General features: G+C 38.8%; 2 protein-coding genes across 3 annotated transcripts; one reads left to right on the top strand and one right to left on the bottom strand.

The window, feature by feature from the left end:
- Positions 1-6,138: 6,138 nt before the first annotated feature.
- On the top strand, positions 6,139-8,981 carry ankrd34c (ankyrin repeat domain 34C). Its single transcript, XM_031747452.2, has 2 exons — positions 6,139-6,447; positions 7,339-8,981. The coding sequence occupies exon 2, from the start codon at positions 7,389-7,391 to the stop codon at positions 8,979-8,981; it is 1,593 nt and encodes a 530-aa protein (XP_031603312.1). The 5' UTR covers positions 6,139-6,447; positions 7,339-7,388.
- A 577-nt stretch (positions 8,982-9,558) lies between these two features.
- On the bottom strand, positions 9,559-17,741 carry LOC116326232 (retinol dehydrogenase 11-like). Of its 2 annotated transcripts, XM_031747424.2 has the most exons (7): positions 17,527-17,741; positions 15,083-15,223; positions 14,808-14,999; positions 14,524-14,685; positions 14,277-14,393; positions 13,969-14,173; positions 9,559-10,304 (listed from the first exon to the last, which is right to left on the bottom strand). In XM_031747424.2, exons 1-7 carry the CDS (start codon positions 17,597-17,599, stop codon positions 10,208-10,210), a joined length of 987 nt encoding a protein of 328 aa, XP_031603284.1. In that variant the 5' UTR covers positions 17,600-17,741; the 3' UTR covers positions 9,559-10,207. The 2 variants fall into 2 exon arrangements, with proteins under 2 accessions (XP_031603284.1, XP_031603285.1); XM_031747425.2 differs by lacking the exon at positions 14,277-14,393.
- Positions 17,742-21,317: the final 3,576 nt, after the last annotated feature.

The following is a 21,317-nucleotide window of genomic DNA, read 5'->3' as shown; positions in this document are numbered from 1 at the left end:
CCCAACTCTTGAGCCACGATCGCTATGTCCTTCTGGATTTATAGTCTTCAAATTCATCCACATTAGTCATGGGTGAACCCCTGGATTGACTCTTCAATTAAGGAGGCGGTCATCCTGCATTTCTGCCATGTTTCTAAGGCTTTTTATCTACTCTAAGATCTGTCACCTGACAATTATCTTTCTTTCTTTTTTTTTTATCCGAGGCCAGGCTGATCCTGTTCAGTCCTGTCATGTCTGATTCTGCTCATCTGCAGACACCCTCAAGGATAGAAAGGAGTGATTTGACGTCACCACCAACAACATAGACAGAAAAAGCTCTTTCTTCACCTTGTGCTGCAGAGGAGGTGTATTTTGGTCAGAGTGCCTCATGGTGTCAAAGACGTCACAGTCTCAGGGGTGTGAACCGCGAGCAGAGTGAAGTTCTCTAACTCACTGTCAGAACATCCACTCATCCACACTGATGTACCCACATACTCTGACGAGCCCAAACCTCTGACAGATGCAGCTATGAAACAGTCTGTGATGAATTCATAGTGGAAAACTCAGTTTTTCACAGAAATTCATTTAACCCCACATCAAGATTTCCTTTTACCTTATTCTGAAAAGGATGACGATACTCCTACAAAAGTAAAACACTGTACATGATACTAAAGATTAGAAAAGATATTTAAGACACGATTACCTCAGTGTAATGGTAGGTAGGCCATATTCCTGGACTTATATTGATGGCTTTATTTTTCTGTTGTCTTTCATTAGATAACTTATGGGAGGGAGAGTTTCTGCTCTCTACCCAGTGGGAGGCAAGACACACTGTTAAGCTTTTGATTTGGTGGTGTTAACAGAGGTGTGACAGATCCTACCAAAACATCAATTTTGCCACTAATTACTTTTGTAGTTAGTGAGGCAGCTATACAGAATTTGAAACTCTACCTGAAACTGCACCTAATGAAATTCTCCTAACACTTGTTGATTTAGAGGGCGAAAGGAAAAGAAAGCCACGAAACACGAGGGGAAAGTGAGAGTTTTTTGCGAGCGTTCGCCTTTCACATTTTTTAACCATGATAACAAAACTGTCATCCGTAGCTATATATCATGACCACTTTTTACTGACAGACCATTAAGGTGCCTCCTGTTCCAGTATCCAATTAAAGGCTTCACAACAACTACTAATAAGTGGAGTGTAGAGTTGATAAGCAACCAATTCTGAAGCTTCAAGCCCTCTGCTTCATTAGGAGGATGTTGAGCTAAAATAGAAAATTCAACACGGCGGACATCAAAGTGCCCACTCTGCAAAATGAGTAACAAACTCCTTATTAGATATGCACCAATCTCCTAGGATACAGCCAACGTACACAATGATCACCCAGCAAAATTGTTGCCTGTATAATGCTCTTGAATAATGTTCAACTCAATTACTGCTTGCCAGAAGGGCAGGTGTTGGTTTGCAATGCGAGATGAGAAAGAACAGAAGGACTGGTGAAGGAGAAGGAGGCAGAGGAGGAGTGGAACCATTTCAAGATTTCAAGTATGAGAAAGTAGCACTTTTCAATATGAAAAGATCAAAGTGTCTGAAAATGTGTTATACTTCATGGGCTATAATCATGAGTGGACGAGGGGAAAGAAAAAAAAAATCACTCGCAGCATATGTGAGGGGTGGCAGGTTTTTAAGCTGCACTGGAGGCATTTCCCTAAATCTGCCAAGGTAGGAGGGAGACAAGAAGCAGTCCAGTGCAAAGCTGCAGCAGGGTTCGTGCGAGTTAATGCTGTCGCAGCCCACACATTCGCTTGATACAATCGCTGAGACACCAAATGCCATGAGAATGTCAAACTCAGTCTTTAAAGAGACAACCACCACAGAAGAAGAAGCACAACATCAGCACAACAACAGGCGATGTATGTGCTAGAAAAAAACATACATACAGGCTTCTGTGTCAAAATGGAAATGGAGTTATCAGGAAGGAATGGATAAGTGAGATACATATATATATGTATATATATATATATATATATATATATATATATATATATATATATATATATATATATATATATATATATATATATATATATATATATATATATATATATATATATATATATATAAGTTTAGGGGTTTATTTTAGAAAAGGCAAATGGTTATTTTATACACAGGAATTCCTGTGTTCAGATCATGGACGTAATTGTTATGGCAGAATTGTTCTGACTTTGGGCTTAATTGAAATTTCTGTAGAGGCAGCTCTCCAGTCGTATCTGTATCCTTTATGTCATTTCCTTTATTGTTTATGTGTCTGTTTGCAAAATTTGATGCTTCCATCTGCAGCTGGCTAACTTAGTCTTCCACAAAGACTAAAAACAGGATCAACAGCTACACAAATCAAAGTGCAAAAACAGCAAATCAACAGTTTTGGAGGGTGTTATGTATCAGACTATTTCTTGGCTGAGCAGTTTCCCAGCAACCAGTGGTGACTCCGGGAGATTATTGTTCCCTACCAAGTATTCCCAATAAAACAGCAGTTTGCTTCTTTTTTTTTCTTTTCTTTTTTTACAATTAGGTATTGTAACAAAAGTAGCAGCTTTTCAGATGTGACTTTTGTTGCCACTGGAGAGCGCCAGGTAAACTGTTTCCAGTTAATTATTTATTTACAGAATAACAGAATTAACAGGCTGTTATGGGGGTCAAGGTTTCCCCATTTCCTTATCCTTTTCAGTTATCCAAAACAATTCACACCCTAATGCTAACCTTAACTTTAACTCACGTTACAGTTGGCATTAGTTGGCTAATGCTAGTGTTCAGGATTACTTATGTATACATAAAAAGATATAATGTTCTTCAAGTGATGTGCTTAAAAGCTGCCCAATCAGATGCTCTTGAACAATCTGGGTTCATTTTTGTCACAATCATAGACTGTATATAAAAGATGTATATAAACACTGTGATGTAAGCCAATGATTAATGTAGTTATGAAGCTTCAAACTGGCAGAGGTCGGTATTTCATAAACTTACACCACAAGTCAGGGGAGGCTCTGATTGACGCTTGTCTTATGGTACCACGGTTGTGGCCATTTGCATAGGTATGTGCTTATGGAGAGCCATCAGAGAGATGTATTCAACCTACAAAAAACCCACAGTCTTCCAAAAACCGAACAGCATGTAACTGTTGAATGCTAAATGCTGATTGGCTGTGATAGTGAAGTTTAAAAAGAACAGGACAAGCGTAAAAAAAAAAAAAAAAACATCAGACATGAAATAATACAGTATTAAAAGTACAGAGAGTGGCAACAATGGAAACTTTTCACTGTTTTTAACATTCAGTTTCACTTCATCACTTTACATGTTAGAACTTCTCTCTTCCCTGGGGCTGGCAACACCACAAACAAGACTACAAAAAAAGTCCTGGTTTGGACACTGCCTCCATCTAGCATCAGATGCTCTCTGCAGGTAGAAGGGCTGACAGTTGTACCCTATGGTCTGCCAGTGGATTGCAAGCAGACAGCCATGTTCAGCCTACAAGAAATCAAAGGATAACACATATTTATTGCCTAGCAGCTTGTCAGTAACACAGTAAAGCATGCCCTGCTTTATCCTTGTTTTTGTTTTGTTGTTCTTGTTGTTATTTTAATGTAATGTGACCATATTTATGTACAAGAAGAAAACCAGTCACTGAGATCAGGAATGTGTTTACTGAGGTCACAGATAAGGTAGCTCAGTAGCTCTGCTAGAAGTCAGAAAAAGTGCAGGTTGAATGCATTGGCTAGTTCCAGTCATCTTTTATATACAGTCTATGGTTATGAGACATTTGTAACCTATTTACAGTCTATGTGCTGAACTCATGAAAGTGATGGAATTATAAAAGACATTTTAAACAGAATAAATGTAACTTTAACAACACTTAAGAATATTTATTTGTTATAATTACATCTTTGCCACAATACCAACAGGATTTGCTCAATTATTTAAATTAGTGTTCTGCAATGAGTTGTCGCCTGACATTTCAGAGGAGGATGAAAATTAAACAGTAATCACAGCAAAGAATAAATATGTGCTGACATGTTGCACTGTATATTTTTTAGACTTTCCTGTATCACTTGGCTGTATCTGACTTTCACATTTTACTGGCTTTGACAACAGAAACTTTTGTTTTCAGTGTAATAAAACATTTGAGCATATTTCTATTTGCAGTTTACAAAAAACAATTTCCTTTTTTGTTTTCTCAAAACTGAAGCATTATTTGAAATTAAGGTTAGACATGAAGTGCTCTGTTCCTCCCATTTTTCTCCTGGAAAAATTGTGATCAGACTCTAAATTTGAAAACTGCTGATAACTTTTATGTGTCCTTTGTCAGAATATATAAATAGTTTTCGAGCTACTGTAGTCTGATGAGTAAAAAATGTCACAATTCAGACAGAAGAAAAGGTTATATTTAGAACGGAGGGGAGGGAGAGCAGCAGCTGTGGTGTAAGATATCTGAAAATGGAAAGTGCTCCCAGGGGTGATGGCGCTTATTCTCTTCACTTTAATTATTTATTTCTCCTGTATATACTGCCGACAACAGCATCATCAGGGCAAAGATCACCTTCTGTGAGGGCCACTGACGTCCTTTTGGCTCCCAGTGATAACAAATGTGTCTAAACTAGTCAGCTTTGGCCTTTGATCCTTGGTTCATCATGATTCTCTGAAGTCTGTCTATAATACAGACCCATATATTTTTTTTTCTCAACAGCATAAAATGTGAAATATACATAATAACATCTGAATAACAATTTCAGTTTGTGTTTGACAAAAAAACATCTTAGAACTTCCTATTCTTAGAAACAAGTTTGACAATTAGAAGAACAGCTTTTACTCGTCTACATATAAACCAATATTTTACACAATTCTTTTAGTCATTTCTGGTGAAGAAATGACAATATTTGTCCAGACTGTTAATGCCTCTTGAACAGGAGGAGCATATTCTTTTGAGCTGGTGACTACGGCATGAGCTGCTTTATGAAACTGCCTTCTCCATGTGCCTTGTAAACAACACTTCCTCTGGGACTGAGAAGGCAATCACAGGTGAGAAATCACTGCCAACATTGACAGCTGAAGTCCTGACACGTCAAGCCTTTGGATGGGTAATAAAGTGATTAGTCTTAGAGTCAGAAAAAAAGAAAAGAAAAGAAAAAAAAGGGAGCAGGGGTCAAAGGATTAATGATCGATTGTGGTGGTGGTGACTTACTCATGAGTGGAAAATAGATCCAAAAATAACTGCATAAAAAATGCCATATAATCCTGTCTGTCCGTGGAGGAATGTGTCTGATTTACCTGTTCTTTGCAGGGCTGAGAACATCACTGTTCTCATTAGAAACTGCTTCTGTGCTGTCTCATAGCAACCTAAAAATAGAAATGTCCCTATTAGGCTGTATAGCTGCGATGGCTGCTACAAGTTTTGGCTTCTTTAATTGTACTGTAAATATATAGGTGCAAAATATTTTTGCTCTCTCTCATAATTTGTTGAGTATTGAAACATGACAATGAGAGAAAGAAGCGCTGCAGATATGCATAAACAGTCCAGGCTTAAATTATTAACTAATGCTTTGTATCAAAGTGTCACTGCTTATAAAATATGATTTCTGATTTTATTCTAATAAAAAAAAGAAAGATAGCTGATGAATATATCCTATTGGAATTCCCTGCAAGAAGCAACATGATGGTGGTCCAGACACATTTTACAGCTGAATTGTTTTCGCTGTGCCCTTTCATACATGGCAGACAGACAACCTGCCTTTATTCCTGTTCCACCCTGCAGAAAGATTAAATCGTATTTATAGCGCAGACTTACTATCTGAGGAAAATTCAAAAAGCAGCCTAAGCACTAGGCACTGGGAGAAAAAGCAGTCTTCTCATCTTCATCACGTGTAGGCCAAACTGTGCCCACCGCTTTCATTTTCAAACTGCTCTTTTGACATAATTAAAATAACACGCGCGCGCAGATCATTTGCATGTCTTTAGGAGGCAGCACTCGTTTTGTTTGTGTCCTGCAGATATAAAGATCAAGACAGAGGTTTTTCATCAGACGCAATTTATTTTGGTCGACTCTGACGTCAAGAGAATACACGTTTCATTCAACAAGCAAGAAAGTAAGTTATTTATAACCCGCAGCATCTCCAGGTTGTGATCCTTGAGTGCGCAGTGAAAGGAATACTCCCCATTGGACTGATGTGGTGTGCCTCCATAACAAAAGCCACACAGCTCATGCGTTATGGTGCCAGAGAGGCACGGCACACTGTAACCTAAACCAAGACGCATTGATGGGAACAGTCACGGCTGCAAAACAAAACAAAACAAAAAAGAAAATAGGATTATTGTGGAGAACTTCAACAAACTTTCTGTTTTGAATCTTTAATTTCGCCCTCGCAGATGGCAGAGCACTGGTTACTTTGAACATGGAAAATCTCCTCTCTGACCAGGTAAGGAAACAACTGTCGCACAAACAATATTACACGTGAAGGTTAATTAATTCAACTTTACCTCGCTATCTTGTATCGATGAAAGCGGGGGCTGTTAAATTAGATCGACCGCTTGCGTTGCATGTGAAATCAAATGTATGTCTAATGTTGGCAAATTAATATTCAAACTGCAGATAAAATGTTTCAGTTTGGGATTTGAAGCAGAATAAGACGACGAACACTGCAATCTGTAATGGAGCGCGTCTTTCTAGCCAAGTTACCCAAAATGAGAACCGCGGACAGCGACTCTTTGAGCTCAGTGTGACGTTATTTAATGTCGCCAGTTAAATGGCTTGAACAGATGTTTGGATCACTATTTGAAATTTAGATAACAAACATCGCATTTACGCGCAGCCTCTCGCATATTCATCCCAGAAAGGAGAAAAAATTATGTTTATGCTTACTTGTAGTGGGTACCGGAGGCTTTTGTGTCAGTATCAGAATGTTGGGTGGGGGGCGAGGGGCACTGCTGTCTAGATAGAGATTTAGAAAAAAATATACTTTGATTATGACATCATGACACATCTATCAGTAGTGTTTATGACTCTAACAGGTGTGTTACCACGCTGACTTCTGCGTGGATATACTTGATTTTTGAGGAAGGGCATCAGCATTTTAGGAAAACTGACAGTTTTTTGTACAACACTGATTCCATTTCAATAATTAAACAAACAATATATGCACTATATTTCACTGATCTGTCAGAGTAAGTTTTATTTTTATTTTGTTTTAGGTTGTAACAGACTGCCACCTGCTGGCAGTGATAACAAATAGAAAAGCAGACAAACAAAGTGGGTATTAATCACTCATTTTACTATGTAAGCTGAACTAATTCCACAAATTTGTTCAAAGGGCTGCAAGCTGTGAGTTCAGTACTGAGAAGATCTGTGACTGGCTGGGAAATGGCAGATATTCTGGAACTGCGGACAGATGGAAACTCACTCCTGAAGGCAGTGTGGCTCAGACGCTTGAGACTCACCAGGCTCTTGTTGGAAGGAGGTGCCTACATCAACGAGAGCAATGAACGTGGGGAGACACCTCTCATGGTGGCCTGCATGTCCACACACACTGACCAGCAGAGTGTAAGTAAGGCAAAGCTCGTAAAATATCTGCTGGACAACCAAGCGGACCCTAACATACAGGACAAAGGAGGTAGGACAGCGTTAATGCACGCCTGCATTCACAAGGCTGGACACGAAGTGGTGGATCACCTACTGAGCAATGGTGCTGATCCCAGCCTGGAAGACAGGAGCGGGGCCTCAGCGCTGGTCTACGCCATAAACGCAGATGACAAGGAGACACTTAAACTGCTCTTGGATGCATGCAAAGCTAAAGGCAAGGAGGTGATCATAATCACCACAGACAAGTCACCATCTGGCACTAAGACTACCAAACAGTATCTAAATGTCCCTCCATCACCAGAGCTGGTTGAGAGATCTTCCCCGGCGTACTGCACCTCTCCCTCTGATATTAACGTCACAGCATCGCCCTCACCTGAGCAAGAGCAACAAAACACAGTCTTCAGTTTCCAGACAAAGCTAAAAACCTCCAGCTCAGCTTCGAAGCTTGCCAATGGGCCCACATCGCCGACGCGGCGGCCTGCAAACCCCAAACGTGCACGTTTGCCTCAACTGAAGCGGCTGCAATCAGAGCCTTGGGGGTTGATTGCACCCTCTGTTCTGGCTGCCGCTGCCGCCACCGCCGCCCATGATGAGAGTAAGAAAGCTAGTTCTGATGAGGATGTTGTTGCAGGGGTAAACGGACTCTCTCTGAGTAAGAGGTCGGCTTTATCTCGACAGAACAGTGTAGACGGGAAGGACAGCTTATTCCCACTAGTGGGAGAACAGCCCTGCAAAATGACCACCTCATTATCAGTTCCTCCAACATCTAAACCATCATATGAGAGAACGCTAGGCCAACACCAGCCACTGGCACGGCGCAGCACGGTGCCTACAGAGCAGGAGAGCAGCAGCTGCAGCAGTGGACTAGCCAGTCTGAGAGACACAATGCATAGGAGACACCTGGGGAATGATCACTATGACTCAGACTCACAGCTCTATTCAGACTCTGCCATGTTAGATTCTCCTAAGGTCCCGGTGGAGCGCAGAAAACTAAACACCTCTCCACTTGTGATGTTAACCAGCTCCAGAGAATCTCTAGACAGCAATGCCAGCACATCCTCTCCCAGCACAGCACGCAGGCGTGCACCTGGCCTCCTGGAGAGAAGAGGCTCAGGCACACTTCTGCTGGATCACATCTCCCACACCAGGCCAGGCCACCTCCCCCCTCTTAACATAAACCCAAACCCTCCCATTCCCGATATCGGGGCTAGTAACAAGCCCTCCTCACCTCTGGCCACAGGTATTAGATCTATAGCTCCAGTAGCACCAAACACACCAAAGAGAGGTGGCCTCAAGTTGAAGAAGAAACTTGTGAGAAGGCACTCTATGCAAGTGGAACAGATGAAACAGCTTTCTGATTTTGAAGAGCATTAGTTAGTTATGAAGTTTATGCAGCAAATATTGTGGAAGTAGAGATGTTAACACCATAGATTGTGAGGAAGTACATCCATAGTCTACACGAGTCATTTGTGTCATTTGTGTAGACTCACAGCCATCTAGTTGTTGAATTATGTGTAATTAAAAAATATAGATAGGATATATAGATACATTAAAACTGAGCAATATAGGTAGATTTCCTCCCCGTGTCACACTCAACCTTAAGGATAACTATCTTTTGACTTCACAACATCTGCTGTATATGTTTTACAGTTTTGAATGTAAATGCCAAGATATGGTACTTTTCCTCTGAACTAGCTGATCATGTAACATTAAAGGAACACACAGGGTACATTTGTAGCTGGTGGCAGATAGGGTGCACTTTGTGCATATGTAATTAGCACCATAATGGACATTCTGTCTCACAAAAAAAAACAGAAAAAGAAAAAAAAATGTGATGCACTTGTCTGAGATGTAGCTTTGGGTAAGATGAAATTGGACTGTTTGTAGCAATTCTGTACAAAGTGCCTTTAAAAAGAAACCGAAAAAAGTGATGAGCAGATACAAATTTTGTATAAAGAAATTTTTAATTCATGGTGATGTAACCAACATGAGTTTTGTCTCAGCACTGCTGGTCTCACAAGGATCAAAATGAAGACTCGTGATGAATACATAGGATGTGGATAAACGGTATGCCTTAAAAGACAGGTATAACAATGGGCTATGTATAACAGCACTTTAATGCCCAAGAGAAAGAAACTGAATACCAGTATTAGCAGTGTTACAAAAAGCTAAAGCACATTCATATATAATTCTTATATGATAAACCCAAGCAACAATAAATGACATTTTAACCCTTAGTCCACACAGATATTGGTGAAATCCATCAATTAAAATGTCATTTCAAGCTAATGGCAATCAATGCTAAAGATCATACAGCTTCCATGTAACTGACCTGTGAAGCATTGCTTCTGTTTAAGAAAAAACTTAATTTAATTCATAGTATTTTTCCAAGTAGTTTGTTGTATATTCTAAATAAATGTCTATCACTTGTGAATTTCTGTCTTTTGTTCATTTGTTATCCTTAATTAGGAGCTCAGCTGCTACTAGCCACGCAGATGTTCACTAGAAAGAGTACCAGTTCTTTCCTCAGGCCACTTGGCAGTCCAGTGGCACCACGATGATGACAATCATCATCAAAATCATCATCATCGTCGCTGTGACTACATCAGACCAACCATAGAGGCACTCAGCTCCCACAGCTTCTTGGCAGCTTCATCATCCAGACCCTGAGGGGCTGCTGTTTTAGGGGCGCAGTCGCTGTAATCAGTGCAGATTTTAGTGTTAAACACACAACTTGATCTGTTCATACTGAGTTGATTAAGTCACAAGAACAAGTTAATCAGTCAGATAAAACAGTCAAGATATGCAATCAGAGGATAATTTACAAAGCAACAATGTCTTAATATTTTATACTGTTTTCTTAAAGATAATTATAGGAATTTAGATATTTATTAGTTATGTCATTACCAATATAATTTCATACAAAGACCAAAAGAGTCAGTTTTCTCTTTATATACAAAAATAACATCAAGTAGAGCCAAACCGATATTTGTTATGTGGCGATATATCGGTATGGGTAACAACTAAAACCTCCAATTATGTTATAAATGTTGATGTTACACAGATATTCCACCAGATGGCCACCCGCAACTTCCCTGTTGGCATCAATCGGAGTGTAAATGAGTAACTCATGCTTTGTGGTGACAACAAAGCAACATTCCAAATATGGGTATCGGTCTGAAAAGTCCAATATCAGTCAGGTTCTAGTATCAGCAGTTTAAATTAAGATTAAAGCATATGCTTTGTAATTGCTAAAAAAAAAAACTATTAAGGAAAATCTTAAAATGTTCTAATTTCAAACAAGAACACTCAGAAAACATGACTTCCTTTAAAGGGCAAAGGCTATACTAAACCTTTGATGTTTTATTATCATTACTATTATTTTATTACAACATGTTGATCTCAGCCTGTTATGGGTTCATTCTGACATCGTAGGGTGTCATAGGGAAAAAAAAATAAGAGGTGTGATGTAGAGCACTCTTCATGTTCCCGTTCATATGGCACCTAATACTTATTATATTTGCATTTTTTTTCCAAGGTCAATTTTGAGCCTCAACAATAAAGGTCAAGGTCAAATGCTTAGCCAACCCAGGTACTCATGCCCAACAAGACCTTGTATATTGTTTGAAGGCAATCCATAAAAAATTGGGGGTTTTTACTGACTTTCGCATTTGGTACGACCTTGACTTGATTTTCACCAAAATTAAATCAGGTCAAGCTGTTATTGGTATCACACTAAATTTGAAAATGATATCTTGAAAACTGTGGATGTTAGACTGCTAACAAACAGACAGACAAACAAACAAACAGATTACATACTTGCTCACTTCAGATGGAGAATTAATAAATACACAGACTGTGGAGAAACATCAAGACAATCTATTTTTAGGGAAGGCCTTGTGTCACGATCCTGGGTCTTTTCACCCAGCGTCTTGGAGTTTTAGGTTATGTTCATGTTTATGTTTAAGCCCTCTAGGTTTTCAGTTCATTTTTCATCATGCCTAGGTTGTTATAGTTCTTCGTTATTAGATTCCCCTTGTGTCTTCCAACCCCTGTTTATTCTCCCTTGCCCTTCATGTGTTTCATGTCTGTTTTGTTGTCAAGTTCATGTAGTCATGTCTGCGTTTCATTATGTTTCCTATTTTATTTTCTAAGAGGTTCTGTTTTGTTTTACTCTTTCCCTGTGGCGTTATGTCCATGTTGTGTCTACTGTGCCTTTCTGTCCCATGTTTCAGGTCCCTATGTTCTGTCTCCTCGGTTGCTGTTAAGTTGCATGTCTAGAGTTCAGTCAGTGTTTCCTGTTTTACTTTGAAGGTCCGTGTCTCATGTGAGTGATTCTAGTTTTGCTTCCCTTGTCTCGTCCAGCCTGATTACTCCCAGCTGTGCTCTCCTTCTGTGTCTAATTCCCTCGTTATCCCTCTGTGTATTTAAGCCCTGTGTTTTCTCTTTGTCAGTGTTGTAGTCTCCCTCATGGCTGTGTTTTCCTGTGTGTTAGTGATCCATGTCCCAGTTTAGTTTTGTTATATTTTTTGTGCTAGCCTGCAATAAAGCAGTGTTTTGAGTTCACTTTTGTCTCGGTGAGTTTTGCGTTTGGGTCCTTCTGCCTGCACACAGCCGAAACATGACACCTTGCTTATTTTAGCAAAACAGTTCTAGATGTGAGCATGGCTCTTTAGTAGATAAATGCTAAACAGTGTTTGTTACACAGTGTGTTAGGTACACAATAAATACAATGAATAAATAGTCAATGGTCATTGTGATGTGAAGAGTTAATGGAAAGTGATCCTCATCAGGCCTCAGATACTTTAAAATGTGCTGCCGGCATATATATATATATATATATATATGTGTGTGTGTGTGCATGCAATCAGTTCTTGCCATTTTTAAAATCTTGAACACATGCAGCACCACTTAAATGTCAGTCATTCACTGGTAAATGGCTGGAATGCCTGATAAGGTAATGTCAGCAGTAATGAAAGGAAATACTGGAAATCTGCAAAAGGTGGAAAGCTGTCACTGTATTGCAGCTGGTTTGTGGCGTTTATATTGACTGTGATTTTGTCTAGGCACGTTTTTTTCTGGGCATGCACACTGAAGCAGCGACCCTGCTGACATGATGATTCCTTTATTTATCATACGATCTTGACTTCTTGTCTCAAAAAGATTCCTTGTATCAAAATCTCGTTTTAAAATTGTGCTAATCCACATTTTTATATTAGTGCTAAATCGCTACTGTAGTATGCTCACAATGTAAAAGGGGTCGCTTGTAGTTGCAAATGAGTCACTCACCAAACACCCCTCACCTCTACAAGGCCTTTAAGTCTCTTTAGATAATTGCTCTGATTTTCCAACCCACAGTTCTGGTCTCATCAGCTAAGCTTTCACCTGTAGCACACAGCTATTTCCTGCATAAAAGCCTCGATGAGCCTGCTCTACACTGCTCTACAAGCCCAGAAACAAACAGATGACAGTTAATAGACCAGATTAGATGGTGGTCAGAATTTAGGACTCAGCAGCTAAAAACACAGAATTGTCCCCCAGGAGTAAGACCAGAGTTAAAATGAGAGTGAATAATTATTTAACATTCACGAAAAGGTTAAGTACACGACCCCAAATGAACGTTAATGTGTCTGCTCGTTATGTTTTAGATGTGTCCGTCTAATTCACTGGATTTGAATCAGTGTTCACGCTGACATCATTTACTGGACTTGGACAACATTTTTCATGCATAGAGGAATTATCATGCTGTGGAAAAATCCACAGCATGTTAACACATTAGGTTTTTAAACAGTTGTGTTAACTGGACTTAATTATATTCAACAAATCACAAGAACATTTATTTTACTGTACGCAGATCAACTGTGCTCACTGTTGTCACCTTTAAAAGGCCCATTGAGAGGTTGGAGAATCCTACTAGACATGACTGACTGGCACTGAGTAGTTTCTTCATCAGTGTTATTAGAAAATTTCTGCTTTTACTATCAGGTACTTGTAGTTTTTTAAAGTACAAAAGCAATCCCTAACTCACGTTCCCTATCATCAAAATGAATCCAATGACTCCCATTCAATGACGTATTCAGAGTATAAATTTGAAGAAAATAAAGAACTGGTATCACTGGTATTCATTTCCTGTGTCTGCACATCCACTGAGGGAAGATATTGCATTAGACTGCACTGAGAAAGAAGAGTCCAGCTGTTTCATTACTAATATGCTTCATTACACATTCACAATACCAGTCTCAGTAGAGTATGTTAGTGTTGTTCTCAATATGATCCATTTCCCCCACATGGCCGAGCCGAGCAATATCCCTTTTGGCTGTCTATCAATAAAGAGCCCATCTGTTGAATTACACAGACTGACCTGTAATAGAGTCCACTCTCATTTTGCAGGCTTTCCTCCACAGCGCAGTAGATGGTGGTCTGAGCTCCTTCTGTCGGATTCTTGACGAAAAACACTAAGGGCATATAGAAAACCCTCTTCCACAGGGGCACTGTGGGCCAGAAGTGTCGGCCAAGCTCGGTGTGGATTACACCAGGGTGGAGGCTATATGCTGTTACACCAGTACCTGCAAAATGACAAGATGCAGGACACAAGTCATTACAAGGACATGAAATCCCATTCAATGTGTAACGACACATAGAAATATAGATATAAAATAAATGCAGCACCTTGCAGCCTGTTGGCCAGCTCTCTTGTAAAGAGGACATTAGCTAGTTTACTTTGAGCATAGCTTCTCCAAGGCTGGTAATCTTTGTCCTGATTTATGTCATCAAAATAGATTTGACCTGTTGAGAGCAAGCACTTCATCCTTATTCACAGATATGGTATTTAACATTAAATGAATATAAAAGGATGACATTCCTGAGAGATCTAATTCTCTTTATATGAACTGGAAAAAAAGAGGAAAAACTGCACCTCTCTCATGCGCTAAGCTGGAGACATTCACAATGCGGCTCGGCGATGACTTCTTCAGGAGATCCAACAGACAGTTCGTTAAAAGGAAGTGGCCCAGGTGGTTCACACCAAATTGCATTTCAAAGCCATCTTCAGTCTTCCATTTTGGACAGCTCATTATGCCTAAAGGTAGGAATATCAAAGGAAATGTATTTACCGCCTGTTAAACACGAATGCACAGTCACAAAGCTGGCATAATATGCTACATCACACCATAGTGGGTCTGATGTGATTTATACATCCACCTGCATTATTGATGAGAACATCCAGGCGCTCCTCACTTGCTAGGACATCTTTGGCAAGTTGGCGTATTGACTGTAGAGATGCCAAATCCAACTTTCTGACAATCACGCTGTCATTTCCACTTCTCTTTTTCACTTCTTCTGCAGCTTTATTAGCTTTTTCCATGTCCCTACAAGCCAGAATAACCCTCGCGCCTGCAATGCGGGAGCAAAATCATTACGCCTGAACAGATATTAGATTATAAAATCGGATATATTAATCCAGGCAAATCACCAACCTCTTCTAGCCATGTCAACAGCAGTTTCTTTGCCAATCCCAGTGTTGGCTCCAGTGATCAGGACTGTCTTTCCATCTAAGCGGGCTTTGCTGTGACACACACCACCTGCTATCCACTTCTTCAAACCAAAAAGTCCCACTCCTGTAAAAATGTCCACACAGTGACAGCTCTAAATCTCCACTGATCAGAGCCATCTTCACCTTCTAGAAAAACAAAAAAACAAAAAAAACAAAACAAAACAAAACAAAACACAACTGCACAGATTCAACAGATGTTTTAGGACCAAGATTTTCTCAAATGTAAATTTCTGACACCTTCTTCCACACCCTGAAGATAATACACTCAAATGAGTTTAACAGAAAAAGCTTTACAGCGTCTTAAAATCATCTGAGAAATAATTAAAACTGTTTTTTTCTTTGTCCAAATGTGCATAAATATCTTCTTTTTTTTTAAAAAAAAAACATTGTTTCTCTATTTTACATAACTACAAATTGAATAAGTTTGGGTTTGGGGATGGTGATTGGGTAAAAAAGCATGTTAAAATCATTGTGAGCCTCTTTGAGTCACCAGGATTCCAAATTCTGAAATACTCAAAAAATGTGGTCTGATCTTTATTTAAGTCAGAATGAGAGACAAATACAAACTCAGTAAACTAGCAACACAGAAAAAAAGATAGATTTTATGTCTAACCACACAATGAACCCACTTACTAAAAAAACTAAGTGGGTTTCCGTGCTAATAATTTCCCACGTCTTTGACTAATTAGTACAGACACTGTGGTAACTGAAAAGGGCTGGCAAACTTTCTTCCCACTGATGGCACAGGATGGCACTTTTACTCAGGTCTCATTAACACAGATAGAGCGGGCCTAAAGTTCTTGTCATTGGTATAAATTTACCATTATTTGTTTCACCGTTCGTTTTTTCTTTTTTAAATCATTTATTTTCTTCTTGTTCTTGTTTTCTGTCTTGATTGGTTTTTGGCAGTGTATCTGTGATGTTAGGTATTATGACAGGGGCCCCAAAACTAAACGGAAAACTAAAACACAATGTGGGAAAACATTTTAGTTAAATAATAATAATAATAAAAACAAGCTTTTGAAAAAAAATGCTGAAACAATTTTGTGAACATGGAAAACTAAACTAACTAAACTAACCAAACTGCAAAAACAGAGGAAATATCCTCATGTGTTATCACTAGGCTTGCTTGATGATGTTTATAAGATTGTGAGTCCACTGTCTTCAAGAAGTGATGCTTTTTAATAGTAATAAATGAGCTGAATTGTCTAAATCTTGTCTTCAAGATATGTCCTTCATAAAATGAAACTAATAAAACGAATAAAAACTCAAAAATCAACACTTTCAAACAATAAAAATACCGGCAAACCTGTAGACACACCTATGGCATCAATTCGAGAATCCTAGGCGACTTCCTTCTCAAATTAATAACATTTTCAGAAAACTAGACCGCTGACCTTTAGGTTGAGTTCACTGAGATTTAAACTCATCTGAGGTATTTAGTAGATGCACCTATGTTATTAATTTGAAGCATTTACAAACTTAGGCGCCTGGCAGGGTGATGACAATCCCCCATCAGCCTTTTACAGCTGAGGGGGTAAAACTAAACTGAAATGAGCAAACCTACTGGAAACGAACTGAAATTAAACAGAATTAAAAACAAAAGTCGAAACGAAATAAAAAATACTAACAAATTAGTAACTATAAAGCTATGATAACTCTGGTTGGACCTAAAGTTTACTGGAGGAGATCTTCAGTCGTGATCTTTGAAGCAGCTAGAGTTAAAATGAAAAAATCTGGTATTATAAAACATTAAATACTGATATGCGTATTATAGATTAGGAGATGCGATTATAGATGCGTATTATAGAAGGAAACTTATTGGCATCAAAGGTGACCGTGAAAATATCAGGTTCCCTACTGTTTTTTTGTAATAAATAAAACAAGCTTGCAAACTACCTACCTACCGCACTAAAAAACTACCTACCGCACTAAAAAACAAAATATAAAAAATATAGGCACATCAAACATGTGAAGGCTCATTCAAACTGCTCTGTAAAGCGCCAGGCACACCTACAACAGTGTGTTAGTGAATATTTAGTTTAGATGTTAATAAGTTGTAGCTTAAGAAATTCACTTTAACTATATTCTTATAAACGTGATGCAAATTCAAAGGCACTTGTCATTTTAACGAGCACGTGGGTCCGTGCGCAAAAGACCTACGTGTTTATGCAACGTCAAGTAAACGTCACAGTCTGTAAAAGAGCATGAGCTAATACAGCCATCTGTGTGCTGTTTACAGTCTACGAGTATGATCAGACCATTAATGTAAATCAGTGATTAGCAATTATACGAGTTACTTTGTTTTTCTTTTAACACACAACACCTGCTATTGTGAAAAAGAACCTGCGTCGGGTCACTTCATACCTGCTACTGTGACCAACGCAGTAGTTTTAGCATACTGGGAAACAAATGAGCGTGCAGCCGAGGAGGTCCGCATTGTCCCTGCTGACCCTGTTACTGTTTATGAATCTGTTTCTGTTAAAGTCCGGTTGAAAAAACCCCGGCGAACTTTCCTGCAAGCGAGACCTTACTGCCTGCTAAAAGTTAAACCGCTTTCATAACAGCTACATAACAAGTGGAACCTTTGCCCAGGAAGTACCGCCCATCGCCACCCTACACGCGAATCCTATTGGTTCATTTTTGTCAATAGCGTTAACAATATTTTTAAGCAATTTTTTAAGCTATTGCCAAAGTAAACAGCTAGTAAAGTACACTTTTGCTATTTTAGAACTCTTTTTTAGATTTTTTTAAATTCTGAAAACGTTCAATGCTATTAAACTATAAACAAACAAACAATATAACACAATGCAATCAAACTGTAGTGGTATCTTCAGGATTTACTATATACATCTCTGCTGAAACTATTATCATCTCACAACTGTATTTTCCATTTTCTTGTTTCATCTGCTCCCTCTAGGGGTCACCACGGCGGATCATCTGCCTCCATCTCACCTTATTGCCAGCATCCTCCTCTGACACCAACCTTCTGCATATCTATCAGGTTGTTAAACATCCTCTTCACTCTTGCTGCTATCTTTCTCTCTCACATCACCTCAGACACTTGTCTCCACCGACACCCACCCTGCCCACACTCTCTTCTTCATCTCTCTTGTGCACTGTCCACTGCTTTGGATGGTTCACCCCAGGTATTTAAACTCATCTACTTTCACTACTTCTGCTTCTTGCATCTTCACCTTTCCACCGGTCTCCTTCTCATTCACACACATGTATTATGTCTTGCTTGAACTTTATTTCTTCTTCTCATCAAAGCATACCTCCACCTCTCCAGGCTTTCACCTGTTCACCTCTCACTACAGAACACAATGTCATTTGTGAATATCATAGTCCATGGAGTCTCTTTCCTGAAAGGGTGTAAAAACCAGAAAGGGTGTAAATCAGACATGATGATCCACATTTTTCTATGGCAGTATTAAAATTAAATAATAAAATTAAAACAAATAAGCTGTTTTTTACACTGAATGTCAGCTGTTTGTTTTTTTTAATACATTTTTGTTATAAAATAAAGCCAACTCCATCTCTTAAAGCAAGGCTGCATTTCTATTTCAGCTTTATTTAGGTATCATCAACTCATAAAATATGCAAGGTCAAGGTATGCTGGGCTCAAGACCTAATATATGCAGTTATTATGCAGTAAAGCACAGCTGGTATGCAATAAAGCACTCGTGATTTAGGCTTAATAAAAAGACAAATCTATTATCTACAAGGAATACTCACAAATCGTCCAGCAGAGGTCGCTGTAGGCTTGGTGTATTTTTACCTGATTCCAGCCGATGAGCCACATACATCATATTAGCCTTTAAACTAAGCCTGTATTTCATTTCTGTTTTAGTCACAGTTGCCAGTCAAGCACATCAAGACGTGTTTTGAAGCTATATAAAACACCTAAGAATCACATGATATCCCAAACTCCTACGAGTACATTAAGAACCGTCTGTGCTGTTGAGTGAGCAGACAAAAGAGGAAACCCACCAGAAGCACCGAGGTGACAGTAATAATCAGAGATGGGACCAAGTCATTGTTTTGCAAGTCTCAAGTAAGTCTCAAGTCTTTATCCTCAAGTCACAAGTCAAGTCTCAAGTAATGTCAGGCAAGTCAGAGACAAGTCTCAAGTCACTGGTGCAAAAGTCCGAGTAAAGTCACAAGTCTGAAACTTTGAATTTCAAGTCCTTTCCAGTCTTTAAAAAAAAAACGAAAAAAAGAATGTTACAGTTATATGCTAAATGTAAATATTAGACCATGTGATTTTTAAATCTGTGTTTTTCTCAACACATGACGAAATAGTGAACGTAGAAAATATACACAAATTGTGAAATTGCACCTCTATAAAATGCAGCTCAGTCAAACTTAACTCCATGAATAATTTGCACCGACAATTCTGAGATAAGCTGCATGTTATTCTTGGATGCGCTTGTAGGACCGGCTTTAAAATCGCATGACAAAAATATCATACACATTAAAACCAAACAGTATCATCAACGTAGCCTGGACAACATTTACTAGTTAGATGAAGTCAGCTATCTCATCGTAGCAAAAGAGAAGCACCACCTACCGTTCTTTATGCAACTTCAACTGTCGGACAAAGTTGGAAGTTGTTCCATCTCTGTCTGTGATTCTCTTCTTGCATGTTTTGCATATTGCATTTCGTTTTTTTGGTGACTACTTCATAGTTTATGTACCTGAAAAAAATAACTCATAATTATTAAAAAATAATAATAATAAAAAAAATCTGGTTAATTTGATTGGCTGTGCTACAGCTCACGCACACATACATACGGAGTATGGTTTGAATAAATGAATGAACGAATTGAATTAATGGTGCCCACTTTCTATATAATATGCGTGTTAAATTTTAGATTTGGGGTGAAATATCAAGTCTTTTCAAGTAAACCGGTTCAAGTCCAATTCAAGTCCCAGGTCATTGGTGTAAAACTCCAAGTCAAGTCACAAGTCTTATTTTTTCAAGTCAAGTCTAAAGTCATAAAATTAATGACTGGAGTCTGACTCAAGTCCAAGTCATGTGACTCGAGTCCACACCTCTGGTAATAATACCATCAGCCTACACTACCAGATCTCAATTAAAGCCTAATCAGAGCTGCAGTGGAGCAACTGACACTGGAATAAAATTTTACTGTGTCAGATCAATAAGACATGCTTTCTCTGAACTTTAAAGCATAACACAATGAGTCTAGACAGGGACTATATAGAGAGATTTGACCTTGTAGTTCTCGTGACATCTGAGAGTGAATGTTTTCACTGTGGAGAGCTGCGGAGTGTCTGTGAACCGGGGAAGCACAGGCCACAAAGTACATGTGAAAACCTAGAAGTGTTCTGAAGTTGCTGTATAAAGTGAGAGGATTATCTAACAGCCACCTGACTGCAGTGACCATGTTCTTTATTGCGGCCTCTTATTGCATATGCAGGTCAAAGTTTTGTATTTCAGGGACGACTGAATGGCATTCTTATTGCATTGACCTTCTCGACAATGTTATTACACACAGTTTAAGCCATGCTGTTTGGGTAAATACATTACTGTTAAAGCTTTAGAGTTTTTTTCAACCAGTGGAGGCCTGCTATAATCTGAAGAGCACTTTAGAGGTGACCTGGCTGTCTCTTTTACTGGCTCACTGCTAAGCCCGTCATGTGACTCCTCTGCAGACCTATCTCCGAGTATGGCAACCTTCCCCTGCTAAAATTAGAGGGCCCTCTGCTGAGACATTGTGGAATGTGTCTTTCCTGTACCCATCCTGCAGACAAATCAGGACCTTAATACATTTTCACAATGACTGTGTTTTTACCTTATGTCATGACTGCTAAATTACCAATGATTTGTGATAAATATTGTCAAATAGAAAATATCAAAGATAAATCTGTCAGGATTGAGTTTGTTTAAGGTGTTATGTATCTCAGTCATTGCGATTTTTATTAATGGTGTAGTACTTGCCTTAAAATCAAGCAGATTTATTCTGATTTATTTATTTGGACTCTAATATGAAGATATGATCAAGCATGTATTCTACATAATAAATTACATTAACTAGATCTGAATGAATATTGGGTGACTGTAAATACGCAGATCTTCAGAAATTAAATTAATATATTTAGAAAACAAGTAATATTTCTACAATGAGCATTAG

Source organism: Oreochromis aureus, linkage group 7 (assembly GCF_013358895.1).
Source record: "Oreochromis aureus strain Israel breed Guangdong linkage group 7, ZZ_aureus, whole genome shotgun sequence".
Classification (NCBI taxonomy): domain Eukaryota; kingdom Metazoa; phylum Chordata; class Actinopteri; order Cichliformes; family Cichlidae; genus Oreochromis; species Oreochromis aureus.
Note: the sequence above shows the minus strand (reverse complement) of the source record. Positions and strands in the feature narration are given on the sequence as shown.